We start from the raw sequence: 22,328 nt of genomic DNA on the forward strand, positions 1-22,328 counted from the left end.
TATAAATCGTGAACATGGAAAGAATGTAGATCATGTATGTTGATGTAAAGGAATGCACACGATGGAAAGAAGCAACGGTAGATTGCAGAATAATATTAATAGTATGACCCCCTTTATAATATGTGATATGTGTATTTTATATGCATAAACACCTGGAAAAATTTCATTTACTTTTACTTTCTACGCTTCTATGTATTTTGAATTTTTACAAGCCTGTATAACTTTGGTAATTAAAAACTTTAAGCAGGATTTTAATTTGAAGGTTTACTTTTTATTAGCCTGCCAAGGGGACTTAGGTTTTGGGTAAGGCCCTGAACAATAAAGACTGATTGAGTAAAAAGAACTACATTTTGTGAAACCCACAATCTAAAGCTAGACAGAAACCTCCACTGTTCTATCTCTGATAAAAACAAAACAAACAACAAAAACCCACAGACCAAAAATCAATGAAAGACCAACACTGCCATCTACTGACGGTTTCTTGGAGAATCGTTTGCGTCGGGAAGGCTTTTTGTTTTATGAATAACGTTGTTTTGAGACCTGCACAGACCTGAAATCTGGTTTACCTTCTACCAGGAGCAAGGACTATAAAGTAAGAAATCAGGATCCTACAGAGAGGTGCTTGAGAAAACATGGGCAACAGTGTGTAAGAAATGGAAGTTGTTTACCCAGCAAAGAACTAACCAAGGGACATGGTTTCATGGACATTACTGACACAGCTGCAGTGGGGTGAAGGCTTAGTTTGTGGGACCAATGAAGAGGAGTGACAGGGTGCCAGAAAGAGCCTTGTATTAACAAGTATTACTTCCCCCAAAATATTCTGTCCTATGACAGTGAATGCACCCCTGGTTTCTGAACATGGGTAGACAGAGAGGCAGCGTAATCTGTATCCTGGAAGTCACAGAAAGAAGGAGCATCTGCATTTCTGAGAAGCTGGTTACATAGCTATAGCACGCAGGCATTCAGTTAATACTTCAGAATGACTCAAATACAGCCAAGGCACCAGAGGCTAAGAGGAATCAAGCTCTGTCTGGTGAGCCATCCTGCCAAACCCAACCTGTTTTTAGCAAGCACTAGATTTCCATAACACACTTATCCACGCTTAGGACACATTCCTTAAAAACCCAGGCCCCGCAATCTAATGAACCAAACTGTTGTTTCTTTTTACAGTAAGGGTTGAAAGTAGCAACATTCCACTAAGATCAAAGCAGACTTCATTCACGTATTGGTTTAAAAAAGGAACACAAAGGGGAAAAAAACTGTATTGGATCACAAAATATTAGAGCTGGAAAGACTTGCAAAATCATCTGGTTCACTAAGCTGATAGCTGGGCTGAGGTCTGGAATGCTGTAAATAAGAATTCTGTGTTTTTAATTTGGAAGTACAGTACAAAAAATAGGAAAAGGTGAATAGGTACAGGGTTTGTTATAGAGTCAATGCTCAATAAATATTGAGAATGGAAAAAGATTCATGTTAAATTTCAATCCAAAAACCCCAAACTTCCATCTTACTAAAAGGTGCTAGGTTCTAAGGAGAGTCCATTGTTTAAAAAAAAATTAAAAAATCAAGTATCAGAAAAACATAAATAAAAGGAAAATGGAAGTAGCTGACAGAATAATTAAAAAGAATATCAAGAGGGAAGCTGAGATTGGTGGGGCAGTAAGGACACGAAGTCTTCCCTACGGCCTGAAGGGGAGCTGGCAGCTGGAACGCCTTTTTATAAAAAGCTTGCAGGCTCTCCACTTAGGGGGCCCCAGGGTCAAAGATTTTGCATCTATCAAGTAAATGTCCAGGCCTATAGCTGCATTCTGTCAGATCAGTTCATAGTCATTTAGGATTCCTTTAACTATATGATCATTCAACAAACTCTTCTTGGGGACTGCTCTGAGCCAAACCCTGGGCTAGGCAAGAGGTTCACAGAAATGAATGACACGGGGTCCCTATTCTCGGGGTACCCCTTTCCAGCTGCAGGGGAAGGCCTCAGAATCATTCAGGAACACATTTATACGAGGTCTTAGACGCAGCTGTTCTCAACCTGTGGGTCGCAACCCCTTTGGGGGTCGAACGACCCTTTCACAGGGGTCGCCTAAGACCATCGGAAAACAAGAAGATATTTACATTACGATTCATAACAGTAGCAAAATTAGTTATAGAGTAGCAACGAAAATAATTTTATGGTTGGGGGTCACCACAACTTGAGGAACTGTATTAAGGGGTCGCAGCATTAGGAAGGTTGAGAACCGCTTTTTAGAGGGAAGTGTGTGTATGGCTTCAAGAGAACTCCCCTAAGAAGTGGTACTGTGCTTCTGACAAGCAGCCCAGGTACACCATATTCTCTGAGAAGCCACAGGTCCAGCAGGGTTAACATCCAAATAATCACAGAATCTGTTTTGTTAGTTGGTACATTAGGTGCTTGGAAAGGAAAAAGTGTGAAACCATCTGCTTCCTTCAAGAGGGAAGAGTCCTTGAAACCCCCGAGGGGGTTAAAATGGAAATGAAGGGGCTGTGCCAGATGAGTTGGAAATACCCCAGGGGATCAGTGACCTACCAACAGGCCAGGAGGAGTGCATGGTGGAGGAAGTGGTCTTTGAGTGGATCCTGGGGGACGATTCAACCAGTAAGGCTGAGGAGGGGAAAGGGCCTGAGCAAGGAGGCAAGAGGTGTGTTGGGGAGCATGAGGGTGATTCAATATGACCGGTACACAAAGTGTGCTGGGCGGGAGGAGCAGCAGTTGTAACAGATATATTGAGGTATAATTTATATACTATATAATTCACCCACTGTACGTGTACAGTGATTTTCAGTAAATTTATAGTTGTACACCCAGCACGAGTCACTTTAGAACATCTCCACCATCCCCAAAAGTTCCCTTGTGCCTGTCTGCAGTCTTTTGGTTGTGCTTATTTCACTTAGCATGATGGGTTTGAGGTTCGTCCACGCTGCAACACGTACCAGTAGTCCATCCTACTGAATAGTAAACCACTTAACGACTTATTAAAAATCAGTTCATCAGTTGGTGGACATTTCGATGGCTTCCATTTTTGGCTATGATGATCGATGCTGCTGGGAACCCTGACCTACAATTCTTTGTGGAGGTATGTGTTTTCATTTTTCTTGGACTAGGATTGTCGGACTTCGCAAGTTAAAATACAGGATGCCCAGTTAAATTTGAATTTCAGGTAAAAATTTTTTAGTATGTCTCATGCAATATTTGAGACATACTTAGCTAATAAAAAATTATTTATCTGAAAATCCAAATTTAATTGAGTGTCCTGTATCTTACCTGGCAACAATTCTAACTCTAGAAATGGAATTGCTGGGTCATATAGTAGGTTTATATTTAACTTAAGAAACTGCCCATCTGTTTTTTCAAAGGGACTGTACCACTTTATATCCCAGCAATGTACAAAGATTCTAGTATTTTCTCATTTTCACCAACACTTGGTATTGTTTTTTGATTATAGCCATTCTACTGAATGTGCTTTCTCATTGTGGTTCTAATTTCTTAAGTCTTTAAGAAATTGTTTAATAGCCATTCATGTCTTCTTGAGAAAATGTCAAATCTTTCGACTACTTTTAATTAGATCGCTTGTCTTGAGTTACAAGTGTTCTTTATGCATTCTAAATACAAGTCCTTTATCAGATATATATTTATAAATATTTTAATTTGTAAAATCACTAATGATCTGTAAATTCTTTGNGGAAAAAGAGGTATGCGATGCAGAGAAGCTACCAGAATGGAGGAGAAGTCAATGTAACCAATGTTTCCTGAGTACCTCTGCCTTGGTCCTGGGCTGGAGTTGCTGCCAGTCTAGTAGCAGAGCAGAGAGGCACATGGCAAAGTGCCTTTCAAGAAGGACCTTAGTAAGGAAATCTGGAGGCAAAGATGAAGGAACGTTGAATTCTGTCCCTTGCGAATAATCGCAGAGAATTTCTCAAAAATGATAAATCACCATGGTACTGTCAAGAGGGGCAGTTCTTCGAAAAGAGGATTCACATCCCAGCACCTTCCTTTCTAACTAGGTGACCTTGGGCCTGGGTCTCTTCTCAGTGCCTCAATTCTCCCATCTGCAAAATGAGGATAACAACATGGCCATCCTCTTAAGGCGGCTATAAGGATGAAATAGAATAGCACATGCACAGCACGTAGCAATGAACATGGCACAGATGAAAGTTCAATAAATGTTAGTCTTCACTCTTATTCTAAGTGGTAATGGCCTAAGGGCATTGATGCCAGGCTTTATCCAAAGGCAAAGAGAAGCCACCCATATCTTTAGTCAAGAGAGGGATGGGAGCCAGTCTTCATTTTAGAAAGGAGCCTGTAGGTGGGTAGTGCTGAGGCATAGCTAGGGGATAGGGAACGCGGATTGCATCCTGATGTAAGAACAGCGGCAAAAGAAGACTTGTTTGGAACCAGGAAGAGCCGTACCTGTATGAAGCAGAGGAGGGAGGTGGGAATGGAGAACTTGGGAGGGGAGAGGAGGGTAATCGTGGTTCCAAGTGGGAGATTTTCAGATGGATTGTCCTTTCCTATACTCTATAAACTTCAGTTTGCTTTAAACTTGCACTGAAATGTAAAACTCAATGGAAGCACTGGAAGATAAAACTGAAGAAATATGGGCCACACACTGTATCAATGATCCACCGGCCACAGGAGCCACAAAAGGGATCATGTGCCAACAAGGAATGGACACCGCTTCAGTCTGCTGGAGATTAGGTCCTCAGAGGCCAGACAAGGGGCANGCTGTAAAGGGCAGTGTCACTGGCCCTCATATGTGGGATCTGAACCGGGGCCCTCTGGCATCCCAAGTCAGTTCTTAACCAACGCGCCACTCGGCCAGCCCTTCACAGTTATTTTTAAAGCCCCAAAGATTTTAAGTTTGCTGAACTCCAATTTATCAATTTTTAAAATGGATTTTGCTTTTGGTGTCACATTGAAGTCCTTGTCTAACCCAGTGTCATGATTTTCTCTTGTTTTTTGCCTTCATTTTTGAAAGCTAGTTGTGTTCAAATCTTGTAATGCACCCAAACTGGTCTCTGGAGCTTCCTGAAGGTACAGGTAGGGATAGCCCTTGAGCACCCAGTCTCCTCAGTTGGTCTCAAGCCAGAGATCCCAAGCAGACTTTAAGATTAGATGTAGGGATATCGGACATTCTGAGGCCCGCCGGGGAGAGTGGACACTTACTCCAGAATTTGCAGGCCCGAAACCCTAGTCACACCCCCAGGATACCCAGGCTTCCTGAGCTCGCTAGAGGAGCTTCCCGGCAGCAGGGGTCACCATCTCTATACTCTTGAGACCAACAGTTGGAAAAGGAAGGGAAGGCCTCAGCTTGGCACAGAAAAATCGGCTACAGTTGTACCCAGGTGCCCTCCCTTTACCTCCCCAATTCAGAAGCCAGAGAGAAGTGCACCTGCAGGCTGCCCACCGAGTGTACACCAGCTGCACCGCTTGGAACTGCTCGAGCCTGTTTCACATCTAGGTAGGGCTGCTCGATATTGAGAACACCTAGTGTTCAGCTGCTTAGGCTCTTTCTTTTTTTGCCACGAGAAAAGTAAGATGCTTGAGAGGCCTTGCTATCCTGGAGACAGAGGTGAGCACTACGGCTGGCTCTGGGGCTTGGCCAAGCTGCCATTGGCCTCCCAAGCTATACACCCCCCAAATTAGAATTCCCTGGGGGACACGTGGAGCTCCACCTTTTGGGTGAAAGAAGCTCACAAGGTATAATGGCCAGTGAGGGAGAAGAGGCTACTCATGAGCCTCCCATGCAATACCTGCCCTCTCTGGCCTCGTCCTTCTATCAAATCCATGCCCAGGTCACCTTCAGCCATTCCCTAAAGGAAGGATTGCCAGGCTCCTCTGTCATGTGTACCCTCCTTCGGACACCTTCAATTGGTCACCACCTTTCCTAGTGGCAACAATCAGGTGAGATATGCAAATAAAAGCACTTGGGCAAAACTCAAATGCTAAACACAATCATTTCTCACATCTAGAATTAAATCTCCAAAGGGAATTCAATCCATCGCTGAGAGCGCCCCCATCTATTCCAGCTTCAGAGTCCAATGACCACCTGAGTCCTCTTGAGGGTATCTCAAGTGCCGAGCAGCAATTCTCATTTTATTTGGGTGTTCACGTCTATAACCTTTCCCACGTAGTTGTTCCTTTGAAAACGTCTAACATTACCAAGTAGTCTACCACCCCACACCTCCCTTTAAATGTAGAGCTGGACCTCCCTGCACACCATCTATTACAACATTAAGACCCTGAGTGTTTTAGAGCTGCCTACCACAATACATGCACATTTTATTACTGATCCACGCCAATAATCCCTCACCTCCTATTTTTCTTACCTCCTTCAACTGTTTTCTTTTCCCCTTTGAAATACTTATGACTAATCCCCCTTTTTATTCTACCCTTTTATGATAGAAAATAGTTCTTATGTTTCTTCCCTTTTGCATTTCTCTATAGCTCACACAAACAATCCTTTACTTCCACAATGATTTAATATTATTTAATTGTATCTTTCCTAATCCTTAAAAACCATGCATGACTGAGCCCTAGTTTTTGTAACATCAAGTTTTTCTACTCATTTTTCAAAATAGCCTATTTTGTAAATCCCCAATTATGAAACCAAAAAAAGTAGTTATGTGCTTTTAATGTCTAGCAGACCACATATGTAAAGAGGCCTTTTCCAAATTAGGGAACACTGAAGGCAGGAGAGGTTTGTATGAAGCTAGTCCTGGTGTTTTCTCTGAACCTGTTTTGAAAATAATTTCACTTTTTTCCCTAAATTTCAACAAAAGCCCTACGTCCTGATGTGTCTTCCTTATTATGAAAAAAGAAAAAAAAAATCCCCACATCCAGTCTTGGAGTTGAAGTGACCATCTTCAATGTGAGAGCAATCCAGTCCACACAAGTTCTCCGAGTCAGTCCAGGGTTTGGGGACCACATCTCCTGCACACTCTTTTCTCAGGTCTCTTACCAGGGAAGTTCTCATGCCCAGGATACTAACTGATACTATTAAAAAAAAAAAAAGCCAATTTCTATAAATAAGCCCATTCTCATAAATACTTAGATTAGGAAAGATGAGAATTTCTAAATCTCCTCTGAAAATCACTGAAAAACTTTTAAGAATCGAAATAATGACCCCATTTTAACACAAACTCACTGAGTCAGGAGCAAAGTAGTTCCCTGTAGACAGGTCCCATCCTGTCCACTGAGATCAACAACCCCCAGGCCTGTACAAAGATGCCACCACGCACGTAGGTGCACCTTTGAGCAGGTGGGCACTTCTCCAACACGTTACGACACTGTAGCTCATACTGGTTAGTAATCCCAAGATTCTAGTCTATCTACAGCAACTACGTTTCACAACAGCATGCCTCACTCCCATGTACACACTTTATTTCAAATTATGCCACTAGCACTTGGGGAAAAAGTAATTTATTTGCATTGCTTCCATTTTTCTACTGTAGTGTTAGGACTTGACATTATCACTCTTCTACTTCCTATTTACAGTTCATTCAGTATATTACTACAAATACAATATATAATCTTTAAAAACTTATGGGAAACTGCCATTTTTGTTTCTCTCTCCTCTTTACAGGTTTCTCAAAATCATTCAATGTAAATCAAAGTTTATATGGACATTTTCTGTACACATCTGAAAGAACAGAGATTATACTGATAAAACCAAAAGAATTTTGCACAAATACAATAAAATACAGAAAACAGAAAGAATAGATGATGTTACCTGGGGTACAAATATAAACAATACAGTACCATTTCAGTAATTTAGCAACATAATACTCATACTTTATAGAAATAAAACTGCACACCTGGAGAATGCTCTGACAAATATTAAACATATATATACAATGAGGTAAATGTACCTTGGTCTCTTGAGAGGTAATTTAAGTTTAAAGCAATTGACATTTTGAAGCATCTCCTTGACATATAAAGAAATATCAAACACCTCATTCCATTGGCACAATGTGAAAAGAGGATATCAAAACATGGTTCATGATATTCAATTCACAAATCTTGTTTAAAAAAATAAAAACAAATTCACTGAAGTTCTTTTTAAGCTTTAAGAAACAGGCTGAATGTTATTAACCACATTTTTTAAAGTTGACAATTACAAACAAGATTGCATAATGGGTTGAAAAGTTGAAACGTACTGACAATCCTCAGGCTGTCCTAGAAGTCCGGCCTTCCTGGACTGAGGGCCCATGGGTATTCCAGCATTCCAAAACAGACGTAAGAAGCGGCAGTGCATGTCCAGAGCTGTTCTTTAAGACCTCCAAAGCATCTGAATTGGCATTTTCTGCCAAGTCGTAACAAACCATTATTTGGAATCTCCTCCATTTGGAGCCAGAACACCGCCCGCCATGGTCAAGAACCAAAAGAAACGGTTGATTTACAATCATTCTTTCAGTGCAAGGATAAAAATAAACTCTTGACATGACATGTCTAATGGGATACTGATTTTGTTGTGCATTTTAATTAGCACTTTGCCATTCATTTTTAAATAAAATATTCTATATGTGACAGTTCTCAGACGTAGAGGAAAGTGTAAGCTGCAAAATGGCCAAGTGACCACTTGAAATTCTGTAATAAGAACTGAAATTTGGAATTCTCGATGCCCATGGCACTGTACACCGACTCCAGGCACTGCTTGAGCTCTGTCATTACAGCAGGATCACAGGCGCAGCTCTGCGGACCTCGTCTGTCCTGCAGGGGGTATACCTGGCTGCGGCTTCCGGCACAACGCCCACTGCCGTGGCTGCCACCCTTGCCCAAGGCTGACGTCAACGTAGGGCAGCGAGCAGGCCCATCACTCAGCCCGTCTCCACACTGGGAGACCCCTCCCAGCAACATCCAATGACTCAGGAAAGGAAAGCATGTCCCACAACTTCCATCAGCCATTTTGCACTAGGTATCAAACGCAGTGCTTCAGTCAAAAGGCTGCTGGGGGAGAGGAAGGGACGGGCGGGGGCAAGGCCATGGCCTCTGAGTCAGGGGCCAGCAGGAAGGCAGGTCAGGAGAAACAGAGCCGAAGTGATTCAAGACAGGACCAGGGACATCTGTACCCCGCTAGGTCATGCCTCCCCCATCCCCACTCCTCTGGGGTACTGACAAAATGGATGTAAACAGGTAATAATCCGCTTGAAGATATATTTTAGCCAACTTGAATCTTGGAAGGTGAGCGTGTAAAGACAGGCAGTATAAACAAAGGCTTGTTTCTAAACAACAAAATTAATATCCCAGTCAAATTTATCTGCGATTGATCTATTTCATCTTTTAAATTACTTTTATTTTTAATATTAGCCAATTGGGGTTTATCAAACCATCATTAGCCAAAAAAGGAATTAGCTGTAGTAATATGTAACCCAATTTAGAACCAAATTCCAACTTTAAAAAAATTCCGATTCATCAAAAGTACATTTTATCCACATAGGCAAGAACAGTGAAACTGTAGCTCAATCTTTTGATTTAAAAAAAAAAAATCTCTTCAGCCAAAGTTGATTACCTTATATGAAAGTGAGAAATCATATATCACAACTTTAAATCAGACAAGAACTTTTGGTATGTTCTTAAAATTATATAAAAATAGTTTTAGTGATAAAATACATTGGTCCCCTGAATTTCATAAAGCAGATCTGGTAGGCTTAGAAATGGGAAAAAAAAAGTACCTAATCACAGAGCTAGGGATTATTAAACTGGAAATATAACACAATTATAAAAACAAACCTCTCAAACTCATTCATTTGCTTTGATGAAATCGTGGTAACTATAGAAAAAAACTCAAATTTGGAGTCAAAATACTAACCTCTAAGCACATTTTCCCCATGATGTTTTTAAGCACATGAAATTGACACTAAATTCCTATGTAATATGTCATTCATTCTAAAGTTACTTTGGCTTTAAGTCCAAATAGTCTTTCAAATTTATTCTATGTATACGAGATAAGACATTATTAGAATGCAGCTCAGTCGGCGTAAACAGCCACCACCTCTTACTGACCAAAGTACTGTAAAGGTTATTCTGACCTTTTCATTGGGAAATCAATAGCACTATAAAGTCAGTGTCTTGCCTCACAGTTAGGATAGTTTCCCTCCCCCTCAGAATAAGATCACAGTGATAAACAGAACTTTGAAAACTGTAAAAGCCCTGCAAAGACCTTTAGCACTGGGAGTAAAATCCAGTTATTATATGCCAGCTTCAACTTCATGTGAGAAGACCATGACGTTTGCTTTAAACATTTAATTTGACCAAAAACATCTGTAAATGGAGAGCCTATACTCAGAATATGCTTTAGCTACCACTCTTCCAAATATCAAGAGTGTGGTGAACTCATTACATAACCATGTAAATTAAGCAGTTAAAATATCTGCACATAGAAGGAAAGACTGAATTTAAAAGCTGCCTTCTTCCAAGTGTAGTGAGACATCAAAACCACACTAGCTCTACCTTTAATTACAAAGACAGAAAAATCCACCAATGACTCCTAAGTAACAAATGTGACTCTTGCATACCTGTTACCTACTCAAATTATGAACTACCCTTCACTTCCTAGAAAAAAGCCTATTATTTAACATCAACCATAAGCTAACTTTAAATGTAATTCATTTCTTAAAAAAATAACACTGTCTTTGATCAGATCAACAAAATGGCTTACAGGACGCCACACAACTTTTCACAAGCAGCTAGACAAATTTTTCCTTTTAAGAAAAATTAGTCTGTATGCTACAAGTATTAAATTATTAAAGTACTATAAGCATCTAGAGTGCCACTTGATGTTTTTTTAAAGTATACTTAGACAACACAACTAAAACGCAAAAGCTTGATGTGAGACTATTCAAACAAGACCACGATAACAATTTTCCAATTAATGCCACTTCATTTCTTTAGTGGTTTAAGCACATTCTGGTAGGAGAAAGGCATTTTGAAAATGGAAAACCAAATGACATACCACAAAACTCTTCCAAAAATTGTAACAGAAAAAGTCTGGGTTACCCAGATACATAAACTCTTTGAATTGAAACACTACAAGTTTTAACACACACAGACTTTAAGCCATTCTACTCAGTTCCATTAGAAAGACACAGAAGTGGCACTTATTGGTATAGTACAATCCCATTTTGAAGGCATGTAATGTTCTGAATATGTGAAAGAACAATAATAGTATACAAAATACAATTGCATAAATTATGTTCCTCACTACCATATGAGGTCATTTTTAGACTCAAGATAAGAGTTTTATAAGTGTTAGTTTTAAGATCCTGAAAATTATAGAACAGTACATTCAAAGTCTGAATCAAGAAAACTCTTTAGTGGTTCAGAATCCTCTGAGAATGTACTAACCAGGAGTAAATTGCTCTCTTTAAAAATAAGAAATGTTTTGTACTGATTCAGCATCCAGCTCCTTTACCCTTAAAGATGATCTTCAGCACAGCAGTTACCTAAAGTTAAGACCAGCAATCATCTTTAAAAAAAAAGTTCTGTATTAATAAAAAATAAAGGTAGACTACACAACATTTTGTAACCGACCTGGGAAAGAAGCGTTCATAGTGCACAGAAAGGACCCCCATGGCTGTTTCCTGGGTCCAAAGAAATCCTGGGAAGTTTTTAATTGACCTTATTACAGTTGCAAAAGGAAGCAATATCCTTCTGTTCCCTCTCAGTTGAGGTAGAACAACTGACCTCCCAAATTAAAACCCAGGAGCAGATCTGAAGAAAAAATGGAGTTCAGGCAAAGCCGCAGAATTACATTTTGATGCCTTCCTGTTGACTGAGTTGCGACAATGTTTTCTTAATCCGCAAAGCTGTAAGCCTAGCTGCTCCATTGGCATACCAACATTCTCTCATGATTTTAGCCATTACTCTCAAGGCCTACAAGAAAATATAAGAAAAATAATTAATGCACGCACTACCTCCCGTTGATCTGGATAAGAATTTTTACCTGCAAGTTTTCTTTCTAAATGACATAGGCACAAGCTTTTTTGCTTGTGCATTATTTCTAATAACAAATGAATAGAAATGACCTAAATTCCAATCAGTAGGGTCCTAGTGCCAGCAGCTGGAAAGCAGATAGACATGGGGTGGCTTCCTCAGCTCACCTGAAAAAGCAGAATCCTAACCCAAAGGTGTGCAAGGCAAGAAGGAGCCTGACTCATACTGAAACCCCCTAAACTCAGGGGGTTAACTGCACCAAGTACCTCTGGAGTGAAGCTCAGGCCAAAAATAGAGGGATCCGCCAAAAAACCCAGAGAGCTGAAGACTAGAGGTCTGTATCTGAGATGATAAAATAGAAACTTCTGAGTTGGGGAACATGAGGACAAAGTTCTACACTGACAACACACTAAATGCTAAGACCGTAGACTTTTTCCTCAAAACACAGGCACCAACTTGTACGCAATCCTCCAGGCAAGAGACTGGCAGTGTCTTCTTGGGGAATGTGAGCAGCCCAAGAGGAAAGACATGAAGGGACTGACATTGGTTCCTGAAGGAAGCAGCCCAGTTAGATCATCCTAAAGATCAGAGTTCTAAAGCTCCATTCACTTGCATAAAGCTTCTACAAGCTTTTGGTGCTCCGTTGTTAAACATGAAGAGAGTATGAGTTTGATCACACACTTGGGGAAAGTAACATGAAACGCAGAACCTGACACAAACAGAAAAAAGCAACCTGGAGAAAACAGAAGCTGTAGAGAGAGAAAAAATATCAACCATCTATCATTAATATCCTCAAAGAAATCAAAGAAAAGGCTGATGTTGGATTTATCATTGATAAGTTTTTGTTTGATTTTGGAAAAACTTTAAAGAACTGGAAGATAAACCTGACAAAAAAAAAAAGATAAAAGCTGATTAAACCCCCAGAATTTGGAGAAAAAAAGACCAAAGAGACGGATAACAGGAGGGAGAAGATAAGAAAATTAGGAGTTCTAACATTCATCATCAGAGCTGAAGAAAGAGAACAGAGAAAAACAAAATCGAAGAAATACTTCAGTAACATTTCCTAGAAGTGAACCTTTGTTTCCAGATAAAAAAGACCACGTGCCCAGCACATACACAGATTCATTCGACAAATATTTACCGAGTGCCTACCATCTACCAGATACCATTCCAGATTCAAGGAATCCAGCCGTGAGCAGATAAAATCCTTGCCCTCATGAAGCTTCTGGGGGGCTAAAGCTTGTAGTGAATAAGTATGTGGACCATCAGTGTTTAAGTGCTAAGGAGAAGCATCATTTAGGGAAGGAGATAAAATATGCTAGGAAGTAGGATGTTATTTTAAATAGATGGAGAGGTAACAGCTCACTGACAAGGTAACATCTGAGCAGACCTGAAAGAGGGGAGAAATGAGCAAACCAAGAAACAGGCAGACAAGAGATCCAGGAAGGAGGATTCACCTCAAAAGAGGCAAAGGGAATCCCGGGGTAAAAGGTGAGGGATATCCCAAGATGAAAGCTGTATAGTTGGCCTAACCAGTTCAGTCTGGAAAAGGTCAGAAGGTTCTGGAAGACACTTCTATCAGTTTCATAATCTTGATGTGTTTCAACTATTGAGGGGAGATTTATAAAACCCTGGAAAAGTGAAAAATTGAACTAGTGATAAGTAAACAGAAAACTAACTAAATGGGGAAAGAACAAAACTGACGGTGATGGCATTAATTCAGCATGATGTAATAGTAACTGCAAGTTGCATGTGTGCTCTTAAACGTTAATTGCTAACTTTTCTTCATGCTCAAAAAGCCATCTGTTCAAGAATGATCTGCTCTAATTATTGAATGAGTGTATGAATACTTCAAGTTTGTACTTTGTAGTTTCAAGATCAAATTTTTAAGACAAAGTATAGCCCAATTTCATTGTTAAACACGCCAGTTCCTTGAGGACATGAGATGTATTTTATCTGGGCTGGGATGTGATTTTGTTGGAGGTAGTTAACTCTCTTGATGTCAAAGGTTCTACTGAGTCCTTCATTATTTTAAGATGTAAAATCAACTACTTAAGTGGCCAGTCTTTTATTCCTCCTTAAGGTACAAAACTTTGAATCTGGAGGGAAATGCTCTGCCTCACCAATATTATAGTTAGTAACAGCTAGAAATTAAAGGTAGATTAAATAAAATCTGTCTAATGGATTCTTTAAATTTACAGCTACAAATACATGTCTAAAATTTTTTTAAGGGCAAGGTTTGAGAAGCTCAGACACTGCAGGGAAACACTATCCCCAAATTCCTGGTGAATGACCATACAGGCAATCAGAAGAATGAGATACAAAATCACCTGAACCATCTTCATAATCATCTTATCCCAGTCCCTCATTTTATTGGGTTGTTGGAAAAGTCACGATGTATTTTTTCTATGTTTTGTGTTGCAAAAACGTGTCATGACTTTTCCGACAACTCAATACAAAAAAAAAGGCATGTTAAGGTCCAGAGAACTGAAGTGATCTGCCCATCATCACTTTAAAAAGGTAAAAGGGCTGGTCTAGAGTACAGGCCTCCTAGCTCCCATCTGCACTCATCCCACTAGCCTGGGCGGCCCTGACTGAGGGAAGCGTTCCTGGGAGATCTGAACACTGTTCTGATGCTGTGACGGCCACTGCAAATGCTTCACGGCCTTTTCAATGTGCTGAAAAATGAACATGAAAACCAAGTTATTCTGCTTTTATTCACTGGTTTAACTGTCATGAAAAAAGAAGAGAATTCTTGTCTGTTTTCCTTAAAGAAAAGTAGCAAATTTCCACTTACTAAGTTGAAGCAGTTTAAAAACTTGAGTAGTATCCAAAAGAAATACTCACTTCACAGCTCTGCCATCTGTTTGGAATATTTGGCCTTAACTTCTGTTCACAAACAACTTTTCTCATTTCTTCAACTGATGGATCAGAAGGTACAAGATCATAATAAGGCAGCTGGTAATCCTCATGTATTCCTATATTGGTTAAAAAAAAAAAAAGAAAATCTATTTTAAATTTACTCATATAATGTCAGACCATTCTCTGGCCAGACAGAAAAGAAACAGCTAAGCATCCTATTATAGTGTCCCATTACTAAAGTAGTGAGTGGAACAGTGCTCACAGCTTATTATCTCACTCACTCCCGCATCAACAACCCACCTCCCTGAGTCTATACTGGGCCCACACCCTGAAACTAAGTATCACGGTGGGATCAGTAAAGGCTATTTTAATGATGGTGAACTATGAGCTGTGATGACCAGAATGATTTTTTTCCCCTAGAACCCTAATGTGCAAAAAATGAGTTTTTATTCTGTGGGTGCACAGCCTCTCACTTGGTACTGGGATATGCCCTGTCACTGAGATGTGAATCCTACAAGACAAGCCGGAGGCGTAAGTCCCTCTCCACTTCCATCCGCCAATAACCTGTCCTCTTTACTGCAATGCAGAGATGTACTCTGGCCCTCACTGCCTCAAAACCCTAGTTTCAGCCAAGTGTGGGCCTCTAAAAATAAGATTTTCTCCAATACACATCAAAAGTGCTCAATCTAAAAAAAAAAGTTAAAACAAACTTACTTTAAAAAGTAACATAAGGACAGTTTATTGTCCTGTACTTTTATATCTGTTTTCCAGCTATCGATTTGGAGAAAATAACCACAATCTCGGGGCAGGGAGAGGGAGATCAGTTTGACCCAGGTACATTCCGAGGTGGCCTCTGAAGCTGTCACCCACTCTAAATAACTATGTTCCAACCTAATAAGGGATTGGTTTCTGATGCTCCCTAAGACTGTAGTGGAAATAGAAAAAGGATACACTAGGATAAAGCTGTGCACTAGCGTAAAGCCGCACATCTGAGCAAAGCACGGCATATCATTCTCCCCTCACTACAGGTTTCATCTGCTTTTTTCTCTTTGGCACTCTCAGTGATCATGTGCTAAACTAATTTCAGGCTGTCGATGTGTTTCATTTCCTTCAATAGAAAAGATGGCAATTCTTCTGTTCATGACAAACTGTTGGGGGGAAGGGAGAGCAAATTACCACCAATGGAACATCGTCGAGCTATTTCCCAGAATACTAAGCCCATTGCATAGATGTCCGCACGTTTGAAGGATTCAAAGTGTTTCATATTTATGGAATCATCTAGAACTTCAGGGGCCATATACCTAAAAAAAAAGTCAGCATTTTATTTTATGGAATGGTGGCCATATTACTTTTGAACTGATTCATAAATTTTCTTTTACTCCTGAGGGGGGGGGAGAAAATCATTATTACCTTTAAGACTTCCCCTTCATCTCAGCATGGTTCTGCTGTTTTCTAAAAAGACTTATACTTCTTAAAGAAATTTTCCCAAAGTACATAAAACACAAAGTGAAAAATCATTCCTTACTACCACAGTGTTAAATATTTCTATGAACATCCTTTTAGACATAGCTCTAGTCATAAACATACAATATTACATACTGAGATATTGGACTCAAGAAAAATATTATCTATCCATACTGGTTTGCAAATAAATGATCAACTAAATCTTATGAAAAATTGAAACAGCAATTTCATGTTATCTATTTGCCTTATGACCTTAGCTTCCAATGAAAGACACACAGGTAACACAGGAACTGTTACAAATGTCCTAACATACACCAGCCACTTAGTCATATACTTTGCAGGGACCATGTATTTTAATTTACAAGTGAGTTTTCTCACTAAAATAGGATGAAAGGAAGGGCAGGGACATACTCCAAAGAAGAAAAGATTAAAAATGAACGCCAGTCCTCCTACTGATGCCACGTTGTAGGGTTCTGAAGTTTCAAAAACCCCACTAAGGTTACAGATCAGAATTCACGAAGACCTGCAGCAACCACTGTCCTGGAACCTAGAGTTGAACACTCTGCAAGTCCCTACAGAATCCAGAAATCACAGACAACTTAGAATAACGCTGGGCTCTACCCACGGCTAAGGCGGTAGTTTAAAGCTATGTTGTAGCAACATGCTGTGATACACAGGGCAAGGCCTGTGCAAACAGATTAAAATCTCATCTCTTCATCTTACCATCCATATGAGTGAGGTTGGCCACATTACTTAACCTCCACAAGGTGGTTTCCTCATCTGTGAAATGAGGGTAATGACATCTACCTTATAAACACTTTTGAAGACTTGTGGATTCAACAAATATTTGCTGTGGACCTACTACGTTTTAGGCACTGTGATGAATGCTGGGAATACAGGCTGCTTTCAAGCAGACTGCAATCCGAAAGAATATACATACAAATAAGTGGACAGTTACAACATAATGTGGTTAAGTGCCTCAATGTTCCAAGTTCAGCGTGCTTATGAGAACTCTTGGCAAGAACACCTAATAGTCCAGAAAAGGCTTCCTATGAGAAAGAAAGGGTGAATACAAGTTAGGGAAACAGTAGGGGCGTATGCTCTAGGATACATCACATGCAAAAGTTCCACGGGAGAGAGAAAGGCATATTTTCAGGAACTGGAAACATGAAAGGAGTTGGGCTAGTTAGAGTACAGCATTTGAGGAGGGCATTAAATGAAGTTATATAAAAGAACCATTAAAATGATTGGCACATAGTAGGTATCCTATAAACATTAGCTACTATTGCTATTATAATTAATATAACTAGTGATAATGTTTTCTGAAAGAGCCACCTTTCATCAGCAGGTATCTTTTTAGGTCAGGTAACCTTGGCTTCAGAGCAGGCAAGATCATGAGATCTTCTACCTGTGGGCAATCTAATACAGTATAAGTTTGAGTTTCAGAAAAGATATGTAGATACAAATAAGAAGGAAAAGGAAAAGAAACTGCTTTCAGAATATAGTAAATGTTATTTATTCACAAGCGTACCTTTTTGTTCCCACTCGGTGGTTCGGAGCAATATCAATTGTGTCTGTGGCCGAGTCATGTCTTACTGCCAGTCCCAAGTCTGCAATACAGCAAGTTCCATTTTTCTTTACCAAGATATTCTTTGATTTTAAATCTCTATGAGCAATGGCTGGTTTTCCTAAGGAAAAAAAAAATAAACATGAATGCTTAAAAGGTAATACCATCACAATCTCACCTTTAGGTTCCAAAGTCTTTTCTCCCATCCCAGAATCACAGCATTTTAGCCCACATGAGCTGCAGTGCCTGGGCCATTACTTAATAACTTCAAGTGAAACAGGTAGCAAGTGGATACTAATTGCTAGAGCATAGAGATATGTTGGCATCTGATACACAGCGCAAAAATCACATAACTAAAATTTAGTGTTTAGTTTTTCAACTAACAGGGTTTCATACAGTTGCCTCATCGCAAAGTCAAATATCATTTTGTTAGATGGACAGATAACATTTACATAGTATGCTGATGTTTACAAAACATTTTCACATTTCATTTGATACTATACATAAAAATACATTCTCCTAGACTTGAATTCTAAAATCAAGATTCAAAAATCACAAGTAAGACTGAATGCTATTTTTAAGAACTCATAAAAATATCAGTGTTGATACAATGACTAGAAAATATAAACAAATTCCCAGATTCCTAATTCCATCTGAGATTTTTCAACAGAACAATTACGCTGACTTCTTGCAAAGATTTTCTGAATACACATTAGATTGATGGGAATTTAAAGCTTAAATAACTGGGTTGCTTCAAGTTACCTTGGGTACCAACAATCTCCATGTGAAGATGGGCAAGTCCACTCGCTGTGGACAGAGCAAGTTTTATCATTCCTTCCACAGTGACTGTGTATCTGTTCAGATAATCGAAAAGGGATCCATGCTCATGATAATCTGACACCAACCAGAGCTGAGTCCATGTACCATTGTCTGCAAAGTACAAGAACAATGTTTCAGATGGGCTGTAGAACATTTATAATTTACTTGTTCAAAAGTTATCACTTTTTACTCTCAATCCTGAGTCCTACAACTGCAACATGATGGTGGTACCTGTGTGTATTTCCTTCATATTTTCTTGTATTTTCAATATGCCTTCTACTTTTACACACATATCCTTTAGATCCTTATAGTAAGCCCCTGAGTGAGCTAAAGGTAGGATAAGCAATCCCATTAAGAGACAAGGAATCATAGTTCAAAGATAGTAATCTTGAATCTACACAGATAGTAGCAGAGCTGGAAACTCTTCGGTGCCTAGAAAAATGCCTGGTTCAGGTTAGGTGCTCAATGACTGCTTCTGGAAAGAGGGAGGGAAACAACGAAGGAGGGAGGCAGGGAGATGGGAATGTCTGGAGCCTAGTGTGGCCACAGTGGGAACGGAGTAGGAGTAGTATGGGACAAAACTCAAAGTGAGCGTAAATGAAAAAACACAAGCTTTAATGATAGACTCTGTGTGTAGTTCACAAAGAAGCCAGACAAGATGATTATGATTCCAAGGTTTCCAGCTTAGAAAAACATAAAAATAGTGTGGTACCACTGAATCACGGGCAAACTGAGATAGGAACTAAAATGTCAGGCGGAGAAAGTGCTGGGACTGAACCCAGTTTTACACAAGGTGGTTCTGAACTTCGACAACCAGGAATGTGTGTTCTTCAAGTTCATTTGTAAGCTGATACGTGAATCTGAAATGTGTTTTCCCATGGGAATCAAGGTAAAGGTTCTGGCTAGGCTGGTCCACAAAAGCCAGTATAGCCTAGAAATAGCTGGAAATATATGGAAAACCATACATTTCATGAAATCATGAAAAAAAAAAAGCATTACAATCATACAAGGACAATTCAGTAAAAGCTACACACCTGGAGTCATTCTGACCTGGCTCGGAATCTAGGGCCTGGCTATTAGTGACTAATGACCTCAGACAAGCTTCTTAACCAATGAGCCTCTGCTGCTTTTCTTACACAAGAATACCTCACTTCGCAAGACCATTAAGGCTTTAAAAATAGAATAACAGATTTTTAAAAAGCACTTAATTCAATGCATGGCATATTAGAACTTAAAATATACCGTTTCCTTCCTTATCGGTTGTAAAAAGGAAAAACCCAAATTGACATAAAACAACTTCTATATTTTGAAGGTTGTTATTTGAAGGAAAGCCAACTCTGATTAGAAGAGATTAAGGAAGATGTTTTCAGAAGATTCTGGAGGGGATTTCTGAGCATTTTCAAAAGGATTTAGAGATTCATGATACTAGCTCTTTATAAACTTGTTCTTCATAAACTTTATAAACTGATTCTGTTCAGACTTGTACCTTTTCTTTTCCCTGATACAGATGCACCACTAGCTTTATCTGCATATTTGTTAACCACGACAGAATTCTGAAAGGCTCACAAATACAAGAAACACAGGCAGCTGGAAGAAAGGGAGATTTTCTGAGGTTAATTATCAATAAAGGCAGAAGGAAGAAGGTTACATAAGAGGCTGTGCACATATAAAGGGGTGTCTGGGTGGAATTCACTAAATATTGTCAGGAGGATGAAGATAAAGGAAAAGGGAACTGGGGTGGAGGGGGCTAGGTTTTGGGCAAAGTCCATTAATCCCAACAGAGAAGAAAGGAGGTAGAAACTAGCAAGGTCAGCTAGTTCCCATGGTGACCACCAGATGACAGCACCAGCTTGGCTGCTGCTTAAGCAAATGCCAAGAGAAATCTCAGGGCACAACAGCAGGAGCATTTTGTACCAATATGCTTAGACTTGCAACATGCCTAAAACATGTTGGGCCTGGGTGAGGTTTGGGCCTCAAAATGCAGATTTGAAAGCCACCACAACTGCAGAGTTTGAATCCATGAATGTGGGTAAGTTCTTTAAGTGAGCAATTACTATTTGTAGAATTAGACCCTTCATAGAAATCAGTAAGAAGAATTTCAGAAAACAGAGATAACTATTAAGAATAAAGTCTAGTGTCATAGAACATAACAAAGGTGGTTTTAACAATTGGGGGAGAAACTAAATAGTGTCAAAAATAGGAGAAAATGAAAACTAAGGACTTGGTCTGACTATGATCACTGCTTTTGTTTGTTTGTTTTTAAATTAAGTGATATTGAATTGGCAGTAGCCACTGATAATCTCTGCCTACATCAACCACGTCCATCACTACCCGTAAGTCACAAAAAAGAGATAATCAAACACTATATGCCTCCTAATGTGATACAATAGGACATACACAATATATAGGAAGTATACAGTATTTTTTGGGAAACCAATAAAACTTAATCAGATTTAGTCTCTAATTCTAACTACCAGTTTTCAAATAATACAAGGAGCAACTTCAGAGATACTAAGGGAATTCAATTAGCAAAATCAAGAATGTGGTAAGTCCTACAGGACAAATAATACAGTTTCTTCAACAAATACATTACAAGAAGCAAACAAATGAACAAACAAAAAAAGATGGAGGAGTCCAGAACTTTCAAGGGACTTAGGATAAATATCAACCAAATGCAATGTGTAGACTTTGGATCTTAAAGTGAATAACTAATTGTTAAAAAAAAAAAAATAGGAGGCAACTCCAGAAATTTGAAACTGACTAGATATTGGATGACATTTAAAAAAATGACAATGGTAGTGTGGTTATGTTTCATAAAAAACATTCTTCACAATCTAAAGATACAAACTGAAAAATGTTTATGGATGAAAAGATAAGTTATCTGAGATTGGTTTCAAATAATTTAGTTAGGGACAGTGTAGATGAAATCAGAGATCATGTATGATTGGCAGTGAGCTAATAATTGTTGAAGGTGGATCATGGAGGTTCACTATGCTACTCTTCACTTTTCTGTACATTGGAAATTTTCTCTAAATAAAAGCCAGAAAAATAAACAAGTAATATATGTTTGCTGTAAATAAATTTGAAAATACAGAGAAGTAAAAAGAAAAATCATAAAATCACCCATAATCACAAACTAAGATTAAACACTGTTGAAGCAATAAATATTGTTGAAGAAAACGTGGAAGGTAGGGAAGGACAAAGATGACTATCGTTCTGGACAATCTAAAAAACATAATGATAGCATTTTTTTTTTAATAGGAAAGATGGGAAATATATTTGATCCAGGGTGAGGATGACAGAAGCTATACAAGCAGGAATTGTGGACACAAAGGTAGTAACTGAAGCCAAGAAAATAGATGAAGTACAGTCTGCAGTCACTGCTCGCAGTCACATTTTGCCTTTCCACTGACATGGCTTCCTTGTTTCCTCAGCATTTGATCTGACCATGGGTCTTAAGCATCTGCTGGGCGCTCAAGCACCTGAGCCACAAGCAAGAAAGTGTCCCTGTGGTCAGCAATGGCAAGGTAGTTTTAGAGAAACCATGTTTCTATTTAATTGAATTTACTTAAAAGATTAATCTGCTTAGTTCCAGGCAACTTAAAACACAGAATACCCTTAGAAGTTATTTTTATTCTCCCTATAAATAAGGCCATTAGTATA

General features: G+C 39.2%; 1 protein-coding gene across 1 annotated transcript in view; it reads right to left on the bottom strand.

The window, feature by feature from the left end:
• Window positions 1-9,273: 9,273 nt before the first annotated feature.
• Window positions 9,274-22,328, bottom strand: part of TGFBR1 (transforming growth factor beta receptor 1) — a 55,345-nt gene continuing 42,290 nt past the window's right edge. The window contains exons 4-8 of the mRNA XM_019649545.1: window positions 18,609-18,776; window positions 17,811-17,967; window positions 15,992-16,116; window positions 14,801-14,931; window positions 9,274-11,893 (exon numbers count right to left, since the gene is read on the bottom strand). Of these exons, the coding sequence (XP_019505090.1) occupies window positions 11,768-11,893; window positions 14,801-14,931; window positions 15,992-16,116; window positions 17,811-17,967; window positions 18,609-18,776 (707 nt within the window). The 3' untranslated portion in view covers window positions 9,274-11,767. The remainder of the gene's footprint in view (window positions 11,894-14,800; window positions 14,932-15,991; window positions 16,117-17,810; window positions 17,968-18,608; window positions 18,777-22,328) is intronic.

The sequence above is a fragment of the Hipposideros armiger genome, unplaced genomic scaffold, assembly GCF_001890085.2.
Source record: "Hipposideros armiger isolate ML-2016 unplaced genomic scaffold, ASM189008v1 scaffold_133, whole genome shotgun sequence".
In the NCBI taxonomy this organism is placed as follows: Eukaryota; Metazoa; Chordata; class Mammalia; order Chiroptera; family Hipposideridae; genus Hipposideros; species Hipposideros armiger.